The 16,629-nt window shown below is 36.3% G+C and overlaps 2 protein-coding genes across 3 annotated transcripts; one reads left to right on the forward strand and one right to left on the reverse strand.

Annotated features, from left to right (window-relative positions):
• On the reverse strand, positions 1-5,295 carry trim35-30 (tripartite motif containing 35-30). The gene is made up of 6 exons (XM_079620788.1): positions 4,794-5,295; positions 2,802-2,897; positions 2,485-2,715; positions 2,084-2,106; positions 1,895-2,013; positions 1-1,810 (listed from the first exon to the last, which is right to left on the reverse strand). The coding sequence occupies exons 1-6, from the start codon at positions 5,181-5,183 to the stop codon at positions 1,269-1,271; spliced, it is 1,401 nt and encodes a 466-aa protein (XP_079476914.1). The 5' UTR covers positions 5,184-5,295; the 3' UTR covers positions 1-1,268.
• Positions 4,145-16,084, forward strand: rabl2 (RAB, member of RAS oncogene family-like 2). 2 transcript variants are annotated; one of them, XM_079620792.1, is made up of 9 exons: positions 4,145-4,232; positions 7,034-7,141; positions 7,236-7,265; positions 7,534-7,613; positions 9,408-9,487; positions 10,678-10,789; positions 10,900-10,997; positions 12,682-12,765; positions 12,836-16,083. In XM_079620792.1, the coding sequence occupies exons 2-9, from the start codon at positions 7,041-7,043 to the stop codon at positions 12,911-12,913; spliced, it is 663 nt and encodes a 220-aa protein (XP_079476918.1). In that variant the 5' UTR covers positions 4,145-4,232; positions 7,034-7,040; the 3' UTR covers positions 12,914-16,083. The 2 variants fall into 2 exon arrangements, with proteins under 2 accessions (XP_079476918.1, XP_079476917.1); XM_079620791.1 differs by lacking the exon at positions 4,145-4,232 and having other exon boundaries at positions 6,491-7,141; positions 12,836-16,084.
• The last annotated feature ends 545 nt before the right edge of the window (positions 16,085-16,629 follow it).

Consider the following 16,629-nt stretch of genomic DNA (forward strand, 5'->3'; position numbering starts at 1 on the left):
CCTCGTTGTTATTGTCACTTTATTATTGACTTGGTACAGGTACAATATTTACATAAATAGTGCAGTTGTTCATTGTTACACTTACTTTAAAAAAATCTATTTTTCATACATTCATACATTATTTTTCATACACTAAATATTTCATAAATTTTTTTTCTGCTCCACGAAATAAAATAATTCAGTTAGTGAACTTTATTCACAAAATAAAATGCATTCTCTGAAAACCTTAAAGTTGCACGATGTAACTATGTATGTAAATTTGAATAATGAGTCAATACACACCCAATTCTTCTCCCGAAACGCGTTTTGTTTTACCCTGATTCACTACGGTAAGCCCGTTATAAGTGTTTATATTTTAGGCAGAGCAAGATGCTCACGTGAAATCGCATGCTTATGTCACTTGTCTGTGCGTGCTCGTCATATCCGTAAATACACAAGTCCGGCTACTTTGATACATTTGGGAGTGGCATACGTTAGTCTTGAGTTTTCTTCTGGGAACATACATGTCACAATATTCTATAATTCCCACCCAAGGCAGAAAAGAAAAGGGGAGAGGCATAGTTGAGTAGCATTAGTAATGTGTTGTTGCCATGTCCGAGAGATTCTCGCTGAATTCATAAGCGCATACTATAATACTACTCATACTATTTTTACCTTGGTATGGGGCAGAAATAATAAGAGTATGCTAGTATGTAGTTCCGAATCCATCCATACATCCACATTCGGAACCGCGTACGAGCATATTATGTTGTGACGCATAGTTGGTGTGTGGCGTGAAATTGACACAGTTATGGTAAGTTATGGTAACATTTCCGAACCACACTCGAAGCGGCTGACCAATCACAACACACTGATCCAGCCGACTAATCAGAGCTTCATTGAGACAGAGACTAAACAGAGCGTTACTGACAGACTGGGAAGAGAGGTAAAGCATCAACAATGTAAAATATGTGTTTTTTGTACATTCAAGCATGAAACCCTATTCTAGTATACCCTAAAAACAAAATCAAGCCATTGTAAAAGGGCATAATAGGTCCTCTTTATTACCTTTGAAGGTAAATCTACTTGTAAGCATGCATTACTCCAAATAAACAACAATAATTCTGGTTAAAATTGTGTTTTTGTAGATGGCTTGAATATTGCAGTCATGTCATAAATGTTTTATTGCAGTACTGTACTTCTCATGCTACTGTCACCTTTGGATTAATTCAACTGATATCACAGTAAACCTATCAACTTAACTTCACCAGTTTCAAGTTGTATTGGCTCTAAATGTGTGCCTCCACAGTTGTCTTTACTGGTATGATCCGCAACGGATGTTGCATACAGTGATTATAAAAGTAAGGGAATACTTTCTCAGTGAACGCGTGTTTAAACGCATGCAAACCGATATTATGGCCTGAGTCTGTGAAAATGACTTTGCCCTTGTCCCAGTTGAGCTGCACCCTGATCCTCTGAATTTTCTGGCTCACCCGTAGAAGGGTCAGGATCTCTGGAGAATAGCCCTTCCCGTATTTATCATTGCAGAAGCCCACATACCACAAGCCCGTCTTGGAGGGGTTCTGTCTGAGTTTGTATGCGGACTCTGTGATCACCCCCACGGCCCAGGCAGTGCTGTCGCCCACCTCGATGTCCCAGCAGTGAGACCCTGAGTCAAAGCCCTCGGAACCAAGAATGCTCGTGTAGCCGTCAAATCTCTCCGGGTTTGCTGGAAGCTGCTGGAAGTGCTCATCAGTGTAAGTTAAAGTAGTCAGATCATCCGACACGGCCAGATAAGGATGGGCGGTGTTGGGGTCAAAGGTTACTGGGGCTGGAGGGATAGAGGTAAAGATGTTCACCCACTTTTAAGACAATAATAGAACAGATGAGAAGATTTTTACTGCTCAGTACTTACTGTAACGAATGTTGGCTTGTAGTTTTTTTGACACTTCATAGGTTATGTTACCCACATGTTTGGCAACATCGATGAGCATTCCTGAAGGTCTGGTTTGATCCCGCAGAGTACACTTTGTTCTGAAACAACATTTAGGAGTCAGTACTGATGTGGGCTGGGAACCATAAAGGTTAAGAAAAGACATCTTACCTTTCAATTGTAGTCTTGTAGTTCTAGGAATAAAGAAATGTAGATAGAAACAGAAAGATTAATTTATGTTATTTGATCAGAAAATGTACACTACCATTAGTTTGTGTGCGGTCAGATTTTTTGAATGTCTTTGAAAGAAGGCTGCATTTATTTGATCAAATATTCAGGATTATTTGATGAACAGAAAGTTCAAAAGAACAGAATTTTATCGGAAATAGAAATATTTTGTAACATATATGTCTTTACTTTTTATCAATTTAATGCATCCTTGCAGAATAATAGTAGTAATTTCTTTCAAATTACTTTCTGTAATTTTAATTTAATGTAATATAATGTGGAAAAAAAACTTATAGTTTTGATATAAAAGCATCATGGAACAAGTCAAACCAAGTGCTCCTTACCATTAGAAATGCGAATTCATTCCTTCTAAGTTGTTCCTCGATGAACTCAATACTATGTGAGAGAGATAACATCCCTGATGCAATCTCCTCGACCTTCTTTTTAATGATCTCACTCTTCTGCTCTTCTTCTCTCCTCAGTGCCGTCAGGCTGGCAGCTTCTTCATTTTCCAGAAACTGGTGAAGCTTTTCAAACACGTCCTTAATTTGAGTCTCTGTGTGCTGGCTCTGCCTCTATAGGCACACAATATCAGCACAATCAGGATGATACAAGATACACCCATACAGTGTAAATGTTGGAATTTCCTCCCGATACTCACCTTAATGCACTCCGCTGTTTCATCCCAGGACTGTTCAAATCGTTCATAGACTCTAAGTTTCTCCAGAAAGGCCTTTAGTTTCTGCTGGAGCTCATACTAGAAATTAAATAAATTGAAATTTTATTTCAGCTTTATATCAATTTCTGAAATACATTTGAATATATATATATATATATATATATATATATATATATATATATATATAGTTCCACTGTTGTGGTAATTTCAAATCAAGTCAAGTCAAGTCACTTTTATATAGCGCTTTTTACAATACGGCTTTAGAGTGATAACAGGAAAATAATGCAACAAAGTTTGTTTTGGCTGTACAGCAGATCTAGAAGAAAATAGTGCCATAGTCCAGCTTAAGTAAGTTCAGTGATGGTTCATTTTTGTTGTAAAAAAGTAAATAATTTAGTTCATTAATATATAGCCACTCTGGAGAAAACAGTGATGTCATCGTTTCAGCCTATGATGCTCTGATGTTTAGTGTACGTGTCATTCTGTGTTAATCTGTTACATGATGATTTTCCCAGCGTTGTTTACAATTGTTAAACAGGTTGTTTGTTTAAAACCTGCATATCCAAAATAGATCAGGTCTGTCCAGCTTATATTTGACTTTATCAGTAAAGTTCCCACGAACCTTTGTTTTTGTAGTGTGTGAATGTGTGTCATATAAGGGCCATTAGTATGCCAAGACCTGTTTGACAAGACAGCTTTCATTTTTAACCCTTTCCAGTCCATTAAATCTGACACCGGCAATCAGGGCAATCTGACCACAAGCTGGACATTTTGACCAAGCATTTGACTATTGCAAAATAGCTGAACATGATATAATCATGGGCAGTGGTTGAGTAAAACCCAACGTACAACTAGAATCAATGGTGTTCACTTAACTTGAATGAATGGTTTTCATTTAATTAGAATTATTTAAATTAATCCTATGTAACACTTCTTGTTTAGTCCTGTGATTTAAATAACAACAAACGAAATATAGTTTTTCTTTACACATGTGATGTTCAGTTATGGCAGTCAATAGTGATACTGGTTTCATCCACTGCCATAGCACGCTTATTAAAGCAATTAGTTGTTAGCAGGTCCTTAAAGGACAAGTTCGGTATTTTACACTTAAAGCCCTGTTTACAGATCGTATCTGATGAAATAGAACGGTTAAGATTAAAATTTGGACACATGCTCCTGTCGCGAGAATTTTAGGTTTATTTAGGACCTATTTTGCCAAACGTGTCACACCCGTGATTCTTCCGTTGAGAGCTTGAATAATAGACACTCAAGCGGCGGAGTAATACCGCACCTCACACAGCACATTCAATACAAGTCATGGAGTTGGACAAAAACTACGATAAAACCTGTTGGAATGCATCTTTTTCAGCGATTTTTTGGGGGACCGTATCAGTGAACACCCCTGACCACTCGGTGAGTTTCACGTCTTTGTAAACGAAAGTTTAATGTGTTTTAGGAAGGAATCTTCCAGTGGCCATAGACAACCATTGTGGGGGTGAGGGGGGAAAGCGATATAAACCTAAAATTCTCGCGACAGCAGCATCTGTCCAAAGTTTAATCTTAACCGTTCTATTTCATCAGATACGATCTGTAAACAGGGCTTTAAGTGTAAAATACCGAACTTGTCCTTTAACCCAAACGCAAGCTCAACACTTCACCACAACCCATAAAACCACTAACATAACAGAAACTTTTTTTCTCATCTTGCTTTATTTCAACATTTACACTCCCAGTTCAGGCCCTTTGCAAAGCATGATGGGAAATTAAAGTTTGATTGGGGTACTCACTTGATCGAAACATGTTATTTCAAAATGAAAAAACCAAGTCAAAAAGTAAATGTTTCAAGTCAATTTAACACGAAGCAATCACATTTGAACCAAACACCGGATTCAATTGTGTTCAATTAAAATGGTTTAAATAAGGCGTGCCGTGCAGCATCATATTTCTAGACAATCTGACACTTTGAGCTCTTACCCTGAGGTCCTGTGATGCGTCTGTTGTCGAACGGATGCGGTGGTTCTTATGTAACGCATTTCTGCATTGTCCACAAACAAGTTCTTGATCTTCAGCGCAGAAGAAAGTAAGAGGTTCTCCATGAAGACTACAGAACCCCGCCGTCTCCACGGGAAGCTCCTGAGTTGTTTCTTCTCTTATCAGATCACACATGTTTCTCAGCACGATGTTTATGGGTGGATCGGGATTGGAGGACACAGTTCTGCAGATGGGACACTCTTGAGTTCCTCGCCGATTCCAGAAGGTTTTCACACACCCGTTACAGATGCTGTGAGAGCAGGCTAAGAGAACTGGCTCTCTGAAGATGTCACAGCAGATAGGGCAGTAGAAATCCTCCTCTGTAATGGACATTTTGCCACCTATAGAGTATATTAAATGTGTCCTCCTAGTTGTCTTTCTCTCACTCTCTGTGTGTCTGGTCCAGCTGTCAGGAGCACAAGAGTGTCTCTCAGCTGTGTTTACATCCCAGACACATGCAAATTAGGGCGGAGCTTATAAGAGCAGAGACAGCATTTCAACAGAACCTTCTATTATTTATAGTGTTTATTTTTTTACTGTACATTTTCTACAGCAACACCCTAGATTGGAATAATTCATTTGAATACCGGTAATAAATTAGACATTAGAAACTATAATCATCAAGTAAAAAAACGACAATTTCACTATGGTGCTGGTGTCAACATTCTGTAATAAAAAGACTAAAATTATAAAAGTGACACAAAATAATATATATTTTTTTAGATTTTATTTACCCATATTTATATTTATATATGTGGTTACATAATGAGTAGCCTACAGCAAATGTGAATTTCTGCAAGTTAGTAAATCAGTACCATGGATCATAAGTTGGATACAAAACTATCAAAAACAATGTTGGTGTATAATTGAAGGTCAATTTCTGTCTTTGCTAGTTGCTACATATCTGTATTTTAATATAACGTGTATACTATTATATTTATATTTGAGTTAGATTTTATTTTTATATTTTCAGTTTTCACTTTAGTTTAAGTTTTAGTAATTTTGTTTTGTTCATTCATCATTTTTATTCATATATATATATTCTGTTCTTTAGCCTTTCAATTCTAATCTAGTCATGCATTCACTGACCACTGTGGGAAAGTAGAAAATACTTTTTTTATCAGACTGTTCATCAAGCAGATCTATATAGAACATTTTTTTTTCTGTTCTGTGTATTCCCATGTCAAGAATGTGACCAAGACAACATTCTGTAACGTGAATGTTACGTGCTGCTTACTCAAACTCAAAAAGTAAGATTATTGTGTTTGATATTACTGACAGGTAATTTGTCAAAGACAAAGAAGATATTCCAGTAATTGTTTCTTGGTTTTGTTTCCTAGAAAGTGTACAATATAGGTCAAAGTTTACACCTTCACAAATTGTTACAAACATATTTTTTATAATTAAAAATAGTTTCAAATTACCATCACATCTACATAATGACATTATATGAAGATGCTATTGCTTCATCTGCCTAATGTATTCTTTTATATCTCAATTTGTATTCTTATTATTAATAGTAGCCTAGTTGTAGTAATATCAGTATTTGTTTGTTTTTTTTGCCACTTTTTGGTGTGTTTAGAGTAATCATTAGAATAACATAGGCTACTTTAAAATGTACAAATAAAAACGAATCAGGCATCTTTAAAGACAGCCTGGTGCTTACAGGAGCAAAGAAGGCCCTTCATGGGTCTTGGCGTTGCTTAGAAACGCGTTGTTGTCGTGCATGCTCACAGTGAATTCTCAGAAACCAAACCGAGCTTTTTCATCACAAATTAGCGATGCTTTCTCATCTATAATCCAGCCTTGAATGCGAACAAATTTACGACGAGTCCTAAATATATCAGGCGAAGATTGTAAAACAATATTCTGCCGTAAATATGTTTTTAGCGTAGTAACGTTATATAGCTTGGGGTAACAATCTAGCTAATCTGCTAATTAACGTTAGTCAGCTAAGTTAGCCAAAGCAATAACGTTAACACTGTCGGGTTGTGTTTGGGAATGTACCATTTGCGGTGTGTTTTACGAACTATTGCTTGAAAAGATTAACTAAACGATATAGAGGTAGAAAGCGTGTGATGGAGTAAAGCAGTGCCGTGTTTCAGCTGTGTGGTCAGCTGTCATCTAATCCCGCTGTATTAAGAGGCTCAGAGTTTAAACTCCTGCTGCTGCTGCTTCTCTAGTCTCGCTATGGACGCAGGAGGCATTTCTGATCTGGACCTGGAGAAATATGACGCTGATGAGCAAGTCAAGATCATCTGCCTCGGAGACAGCGCAGTGGGCAAATCCAAGTATGCTTACTGTGTTACTGACACTATGGAGTAGCTGTGTTATTGCTTTCATTCAGCTTTTGCATTTTTTCTAATGGTTTTCATATCTTTTCAGGCTTATGGAGAGGTTCCTAATGGATGGATAGTATCCTTTGACATCATTATGTGTGTGTATACACAGTATATGTATCTACTGTATGTATGCTTGAATGTGTGCATAATCTGCACTGTGTGTATCACTGAATGTGTATCACTCCCAATATATGCATTCTCTCTCTCTCTCTCTCTCTCTCTCTCTCTCTCTCTCTCTCTCTCTCTCTCTCTCTCTCTCTCTCTCTCTCTCTCTCTCTCTCTCTCTGTGTGAGTGTATGGTTCATTCTCAAAGTTGACAGGTTCTTAATGAAATGTATCAGTCGGCCTCAGCAGCTGTCCACCTACGCTTTGACTCTGTACAAATACACCACAACCATCAATGGACAAACTATACTGGTTGGTAAGTTTGGCATCGATAACAGTGTTATTTTAGTATACAAAAATGGAGCAATTTGCTGTATTTTATTTTTTGCAGTTTTATTATTGAGACATTGCACATTTCTGCACATAATTGACCTTTTTGATGAAATTTCATACACTTGTCTAATGAAGAATAAGAGCTGCACGATTCTGGAGAAACTAAGAAAGTACACGATAAAGATGTTCTAAAAACGGAGAAGTTTTTCCTTTGTGTTTTTCGCGTTCTGACCACAACGTTGTCAAAACGGTCTCCGTTCACACAGATCCGCTCAAAACGATAAAAACGCTGTATTATGCATGTCAGGCCAGTAGTTGGCAATGTCACTTTTGAAAAAAAAAAACCCACTACGCACCTGTGGATTGAACACGTTATACGCATGTCATCAATGTTTTCACTAATTCACGTTTTTGTAGTTTACACGGAGACGGCAAAGCTATCGTTTTCAAAAACGTACACTTTGAACCCTGTTCAGGCCCCCAAAATGCTGTTGTCGTGTACATGAATGGCAAAAAGGCATAAAAAGTTTTCAGTTTTTATTTGAAAACGCTGTTGTGTAAACGCCCCTCAGAATCACGATTTTTAGTTGTTTAAAATATAGATAACGATATGATTCTGAATAGAAAACTAAACAAAATAACATGTAATTTATTAGAGATTCTGACCAAATGTTCATTGCTGCAGTCTCTTAAAAATGTTAATTAATTTGAATGACTTATATAAAAAAAAAGAAAAAAGAATGGTTCAAGGATAAACACATTTGCCGCCACCTACTGGTAAAATGGTGTAATTGATCCAATCCTTTTTTTAAAAATCAAATAAGGTGATTTAGTCTATTTTGATCGCTACCGTACACATGTTTATATCCGAACTATAAACTTTTATCCTAGTACCTCTGTAATCATTTGAATTATAGTAACATAAATAATGATACTGTGTGGTTGAAAAGACTGTTTGTGAAGCTGTTCTACACCTATACATGACAACTGGGGACTATACCATGGAACCGGTTTTAGGCGGCTAGCCAGGTATGTTTTCAGTTTAGTTTGTGCCACCCTAAGGTTTAAGGCACCATGAAAGTTGTTTGGCTTTTAGTGGTGCTTCGGGGCAGATTATGATAATGTTCTCAGTAAGAGATCTTAAACTAAAATTGGACCAATCAGCTGTGAGCAAAGTGACTCATGTCTGTCTTAACTATAATGATTAATTGTGTGTGTGATTGGTCCAGATTCTACACATGTTTCAAGGCTGACAGGTAATTTGTCAAAGACAGAGAAGATTTTCCAAGTATCGTTTCTTGGTTTTGTTTCTTAGTAAGTGTAAAATTTAGGTCAAAGTTTACACCTTCAGAAAATATAAAACAAAAAACATTTATAATTAAAAATGGTTTAAGATTATTTTCACATCTAAATAACACCATTAGATGAAAATGATATTGCTTCATCTTCAAATGTATTCTTTTACGGTATATCTATTGGCTATTCGCTACTGATGTCACATTTTCATGTTTACGCGCTTTATGAACTCAGGATCAAAGAGAAAGTTTATCAGTTTCATGGTACCAACAAAGCCCGATTAGATTGGTTTTGAGGATCTGAATGTTCACTGTGATGATTTAGGAATAAGATGTGTTTGAATCGAGATTGCGATCTTTTAACGATTAATCATGCAGCTTTATAACACAAGCGGTTTTAGTTTAGTTTTCATGTTAGATGAGCAGTCATGCCTTTGTGTGTCCAACCTGAGCACTTATGCACTTGTTTAACTTCACCACAGATTTCTGGGATACTGCTGGGCAAGAACGTTTTCGAAGCATGCACCCATCTTACTACCATAAATCTCATGCCTGTATCATGGTAAGAGAAGAGACGGTCACAAAACACTATTTTAGTTATTCTTATTTATATACTATTATGGTATTTATTAAAGGGGTCCTATTATGCTTTTCTACCTTTTCAACTAAGTGTTTGTGTGTAATATTGCTCTTTGAGCATAAAAAAGATCTGCAATATTACAAAGCTCAAAGTCCACTCCAAAGGGAGATATTTTATTTAACAGAATTCTCTTTTCAAGAACTACAATGAACTTTTGGACCACACTTGATTTTTCCGGATCTGATGAAGTCACAATATTACTCATTTAAATAATCCCCGCCCACAGAATAGCTACGCAGAAAAGTTAGTTTTCAGACAAATATCACAATTAAATAGTGGATAACATTGTATCTAAGAAAAATACAAAAAACATGCCACTCTGAAACGTCCTATGAAATCTGTGCTTTCAAAGCCGCATGAAATCCGTTCTGCACCCGTTCCTCCTGTTCGTTTATATTGTCAGGGTCTGAATCAGGCTTGAATTGGTTTGAAATTGACACCATCCTTAATATTTACATTAGAAAAGAACTCAGTTATGGGGGGGCGGAACGCTAAGCGCTGCCAATCACAACACACTAGGCCAATTAACCAATCACAGCACATTTCGTATTTCGAAAAGAGGGGCTTTATCGAACTAAATCAAGACTTCGTTAAATGGCATAATAGGACCCATTTAATGTTTTGAATTAGGTTTTATTTTCTATATTTAACATTTTAGTCATTTTGTTTTGACCTTTGTCATTTGTTTTTTAAATATTTATATTTAGGTTTAATGTATTTTTATTTCAGTTTAAATAATTACAGTAATTTAACCTATACTTATTTTATTTCAGTTAGTAGGCAAGGCAACATTTCTCAATTAAGTTTAAGGATTTTTAAAAAATCTAATTATGTTTTTGGCTTGATTTCAATTAAACAAAATGCTTTTTTAATAGTTAAAAAATAAACAAACAAAAAAATAACCCTGAAATGACACATGAATCAGCAAAAATAAATCTTTATTAGTATGCTGCTGTATAGTTGCAGATTAATGTCCATTAAAAAAAAAAAAAAAAAAACCCACACACGAAAAATATGTTGTGGCTTTTTGTAACTGAGAACTATTTTAATGCTTTTCATAAACATTAGATCTCAAAAAAAGCTTTTAGAATTAATCCAATTGCTTTTGCCAGGTGTTTGATGTCCAGAGGAAAATCACATATAAGAACCTCCCAAATTGGTACAAAGAACTCCGAGAGTACCGGCCTGAGATTCCATGTCTGGTAGTCGCTAACAAGATAGATGGTACATTTCATATGTCCTTTGTGAGATTACAGATAAGAGCATTATTAGTCCGAGTTAGTCTTTGCATGTCTCTAATCTTTTGTTCTTTTATGTGTTCTGCTGTTTCAAAGCTGACATGAAGGTGACCCAGAAGAGTTTCAACTTTGCTAAGAAACAAGGTCTGCCCTTCTACTTTGTATCTGCTGCTGATGGGACCAATGTGGTGAAGGTAAGAGTGGAAAACAGCATCCTAGACAGACAGATCAACGGGTATCGGGGAGCATTCAGTAAAGCTGCTATAGCATACTAAACACTCAGAATTGTAAAAGTAGATGTCATAGTCCCTATTGTTTTGCTGGGATGAAATTGTATGCATCTTATAATAGAAATGATTAACCCTACATTTGTTGCTGTCATTTTCATATAAACTAAAAAACAGCCAGTGGAACACAAAAAACATGGAGTGCACCTTTACATTTGATTTAATTTGATAATACATGAAGTTTTAAAAAGAATGAGCACTTAATTTGATCATTTTTGATTTGCAGATGCATTTGTGGAATAATTTTATTTAGCTATGTGCCTTTTTACACCTGGTCACTTCATGCATTTTTACTGATCAGATACTGCTTTCTGATTTGTTAAAACGGTTCCATTTACACTTGGCCAAAAAAATGTGTCTCCGAAAAACAAATATAAATCCGATCTTCAATTCCCGTGCTAAATGCAAATTTAACAGAGCTGAAGTCGACATAAGCAACAGATATGAGCTGGATTTTATTTATCATCAGCTAATATCACGATCAAAGACCACAATAGGAGGGAGAGAGAGAGAGAGAGAGAGAGAGCGAGAGTGGCATAAGCACTGGTAAGATAATTTAGGCTATGTTTACACGGAAACGATCTGAAGAGAAAACGCAAAAGTGGCGTTGCGTTATCACTTTTTATTCTGCGTTTAGACGAGCGTTTAGATGGGGGGGAAATCTGCGTGCATATGGTGACGCAAAAGTGTGTGAAATTCGATGTAGTATGCACTTCAGGCGGCAATGTGGAGCACTGAAAGTGAAAGAGACGCTGACACAGTTTTTCATGTTTAATACGATAAAGCTGCTGCTTTAACCCTCGGTGCTCTTCGCGTGTCGCTCAAAGATGACAGAATTTTAAAAAAAATTTGTCAATGAAATGAATGCTTTATTTTCGTTTATATACTGTCTGTTTATTTTAGTTTGATAATGTTTTGTTATTTTCCTGTACTGGCGCATGCCTGTGACGTAAACGCATACGTGACGCCTTCACTGTCTAGCAGACTTTTGCGTTTTTACCCTTTAGACGGGAACGGGTGGAGCGTTTTTAAGATTTCCACTCTGGAGGGTGGTTTCACTTCTTTGCGGTTTTAAGCCCCAAAAACGCCGTCGCCGTGTAAGCGAAAGGCACATCCGATAAAATATTTTTACGTTTTCACCCGCGAGCGTTCTCGTGTAAACAGGGCCTTAGTCTCACTACTTTTAATGAAGATGATTGTGTGTTGAGTATCTGGGACTTACTTTCAGTTTTATTTGTGGCAGTTTGCGCGTTGGCTTGCTGAAGAGATACTGCTACTCATCTGCGGTGATGCGTGTTGCTGTAGCGTTGTCATATAGCCTATAAGCTCTCACTTATTTTTTAACATTTCGGTTATATTTTTAAGTTTACATACTGTATGTGGTTTCAAAAACCAGATGCATTTACACTTGTCCAGTTTAGTGATCGGATTTAAATCCGTCTTGAAAGCGTTTTGGAGGTGATTGACACCTGACTTTTGCTCGATCGGACACGTATCTGATCAGAGAAAGCACATGAAGTGACCAGGTGTAAAAGCCCCTATGTGTTCTAGGGTTAAAGGGAAGTCCTGATGTTCTGGGAATGTTCCACAGGTGTTTAAAGATGCCATTCAGATGGCTCTGTCCTACAAGAAGAACTCCAACGACTTTATGGATGAAGTCATGAGGGAGTTAGAGGTGTGTGTGTTTGAATAATACTCTTTTCATGATGATGCAGTTTACTGATTTTATTCATGTTATTTTGCAGAACTTTGATTTAGAGAGTAAAGAAGAAACATCTGATAAAGAGGAGGAGACGCAAGAGGGAAAACCAGACTCCGCGTGATCACGTCAGATCCTTCATCCTCTTCTTTCCTCATTCTCCGCTGCTTCTGGAGTCGTACTGATGAGTTCCTTAAATCATGGCTGTCCTCTCACTGTCCTGAGCATCAGAGAGAACTCTACCTCACACCACTGACAGTGTGTGTCTTCTTGAACCTCGAACAGAAATAAATTATGATTCTGTGAATGTACAGGTGGCATTATCCGATGATCAACACCAATGGAATCACAGTTCTGAACTGCAGAACTAATTAGATACAAATTGTGCAGCATGCAGATTTAGCAATCTACATAGACTCTTTATGGAATGTGAAGCTTTGTCTGTGCCGAATGTAATATAAATATATAAATTGCTTGTTATTTTTTTCAGCTGGAATATATATTATATACCGGTAGTCCTATTTTTCAGCTGAAATTTTAGGTGGAATATTTATAATCTTTTTTTTTAAGTGTAATATTTTACAACAAAAGCACACTTTGTGTAACAATTTGTGATGCTCATCAGTATGAATAAAGTAGTTGATCTTTGAAAAAGGGTAGCTGATTATACAAGATGAAGTAATTAATAAATACATGCAATTTGAACTGCAGTTTTTAGGTTTCATCATGTAAAATGAATACACTTAAAACTGCAGGACTGTTTGAACTGCAAAAAGTTAAGGGATTTAAATTGTGAAAACGTCAAAATGGCTATCGGTTACACACCTGAAATATACTCATTCCCCTATACTTTTATATTTTTTTAACCTAAAATCTTGATGGGAAAAAATTGTTTATCCATTTTATTTGGCAACTAAAGAGTTTTTAGAGCAGGATACAATCTTTTTGGGAATTAATGAGAAGACAGCCATGATGAAAACTCAAGCATATGAATGTGTTTGTGTGGATGTGACAGTCAGGGCAAAGAAGAGAGCTGAGACTGCTCTGAATGCTCACTGACGTTTACACACTCAAGTTACAGTCAATCGCTGTTGACTTTTGTTTTAGAATGAGGATGAATGGCAGATTACAGCACACATTCCCTTCTGGGAGTTTGGCTGACAGGCAATCTGACCAATCATAACGCCGAATCCACCATTTTGTCAGACAAACAAACCAGACAGAGTTAGTAGATTAACATCGGTGAACTTGAACTTAAACAATTGTGTGTATTGACGACTTTCCGTGGTTGAAACAACATACGCCTTCTGATGTTCATTTATGTTTATTTCATGCTATAACTAATAGGAAGAGATTTTTGGTTCACGTGCCACTTGAACTGAGGCGCTACAGCGATCTGTCACAACACGGTATTTATTGTTTGAATAATAAATAAAACAAGACGACATTTGAAAGCGGAGACTTTGTTTCATAAAAAAGTAAATTTTCTGTCGGCGCATTGTCAGTGTCCTCTTTGCCCCGCGTTATATTTCTCAAGTACAGCATTTGGACGTTGACTGGTGCTCTTTTATATGTTAATGAGATTAATTAGGTGACGTTCACAAGACGGAGATCTGGAACAATTCAGCTACGCAAAATGAATACATTTTACATCTGTAAGAGAGGTGTGCGCACGTTTTTTGTGCATACGTTCGTACTCTGAATCACACGTACGCACATTTGAGAAATGTTCGTAAAATCAAATGTAGGATGTTTTCTACGCAACATTTTATAAATGAGGCCCAGGGTCTTTGTGAAGGGTAAAGCATTCATGTGTCATGTCCACATGCAGCTGTTTGATAATCTGACCAACAAGACTATAGGTAGTTCTGGAGTGAATCTAGTCAATAATGCTAGCTAAAACTAGCTTTTTGCCACAAATTATGGCCGGTGACTAAAGAAAATTTACCAGCCATAATTTTTTTTTACCGCCCATGAAACTGTTTTTGCAAAAACAGGCAGTTATGGCACCAAAATTTTAGATACCAGTGAAATTTCACAATTTCAGCACCATGCTCATTGTGTTGTTTTCCGGTTAGTGTTTCCACAGCATTATGGATTTATGAATGAAACATAAATCATAAAAGGTCTACTGACCTTTGTTATGGAATCTATGAACATTACAAAGTTCATGATAATTCCGTTAAGCGTTAACTCTACAATAAGTGAATCCACTTCATCAGCTAATTACTTTTCGACAGCGATGCCATAGAAAAATACAGAGCTACCACAAAAATAGTTCAAACTAAATTCTTAAGATGGCTGTGCGCTTCTTTCTCTACTGTTTACGTTCACTCAAGACATAGCTGACTGTGTTTACTAGGATATTCGCCGAGACTGGAGTTTTTTTTACATCATTTTCTGTGAATTTGTCCGTTTAAGCACAAGGCGACATGAAAGAGAGTAAGTTCGTTCCCTGGCGCTTTAATATTTAAATTGGCAAGGCTTAAACTTTCGTGACGATGCAGCTCTGACCCGTCAACTGTCCGAAGCGTCGTTCACGTTTGTGTTCTCGCAACATTGCATGGTTAGAATTCATACAAATTTTACAATTGACGACTGACATTGTTTTAAATACTCGCCAACACTGATTGTTACTTGCATTCGGTGCTTGGCGTGTGTTTTAATTTTAGGCCCTGGTCATGTTGCAACTTGCAACCAAATCAAAACACACCATCCATCTCCACTTTGATTACTGATTGTAAATTATTTCAATTTTAAATAATTTGTAATAATAGTAGTACATATTCTCTACTGAAAGCAATGTATGCTGATTTTAAAACAAAAATTGAGCTTGGACATAATGTTTGTCATTACTGTACTGTAGTTATTTTCCCACCTTACAGTGAGTGGGGATGCTTCAAAAAAGAAAAAGTCCTAAGAATAGATAGATTTCATCAATTCTCTTTTTTCTTTTATGACCCAGATGTTTCTTCATGCGTTTCCTCCTTAGAAATTAGAAATAATTATTATTATTGTGAAGAGTTCTTATTGTACAAACTGTGAAGGATTTTTTTTGATTATTGCTTAGTTTGTGTATTTTTGTGTTGTTTTGCACAAATGCTTTATACATCAAATATACATCCATGTTGGTGAATTAAAATAGATCCAGCTTTGTACTGCACATCTGAACTGGATACAACCATGAAAAATGTTCTTATTTCTGAAGACTCAGGTGTTTTTGTTATGTACTCTCATTTTCTTCTGTGAGCAGAATGTGGTTCAAATGAAAAATAAAAATTAACTATTAGCACGCACTTTCACTTGAATCAATCACTTGACATTATGGCATCTAGCATTTAACATAAAATTACCAATGCATGAAAAGTAAATGGTTTTAATATCCAACATCAACTATTCCAAGACTTACCAAATTACTGTAAAATGATTGTAAAATTATCTTGTAAGAAATACAAAAATTTCAAACAATGCAAAATCGTAAGATCAAATATTTTCCCTTAGTTTATGGGAAAGCCAGAATGCAACTCTGTTGCCCATCCTGGTGATTTTATTTTTTAATTTTAAAATGTGAAAATCACACAAACCAGAGCTGGTAACAAGGCTAAAATCTATAGATCTTAATATTATATGAGAACATTTTCTAAAAGTTTAGCACCTTTCACTCGGTTGGTTAAAAAAAGAAGAAAACCTTTTCAGAATTTCAAACCTTGTTTTTCACCTCTTTGGGGAAAGTGTTCCTTTCTCTCTGGGCCTCATTTATAAAACGTGCATATGTACAGATTTGAACTTTGCGTATTCTAAAATTAACGCCAACGGGCATATTTATAAAACTTTGAAACT

The sequence above is a fragment of the Phoxinus phoxinus genome (assembly GCF_949152265.1).
Source record: "Phoxinus phoxinus genome assembly, chromosome: 8".
In the NCBI taxonomy this organism is placed as follows: Eukaryota; Metazoa; Chordata; class Actinopteri; order Cypriniformes; family Leuciscidae; genus Phoxinus; species Phoxinus phoxinus.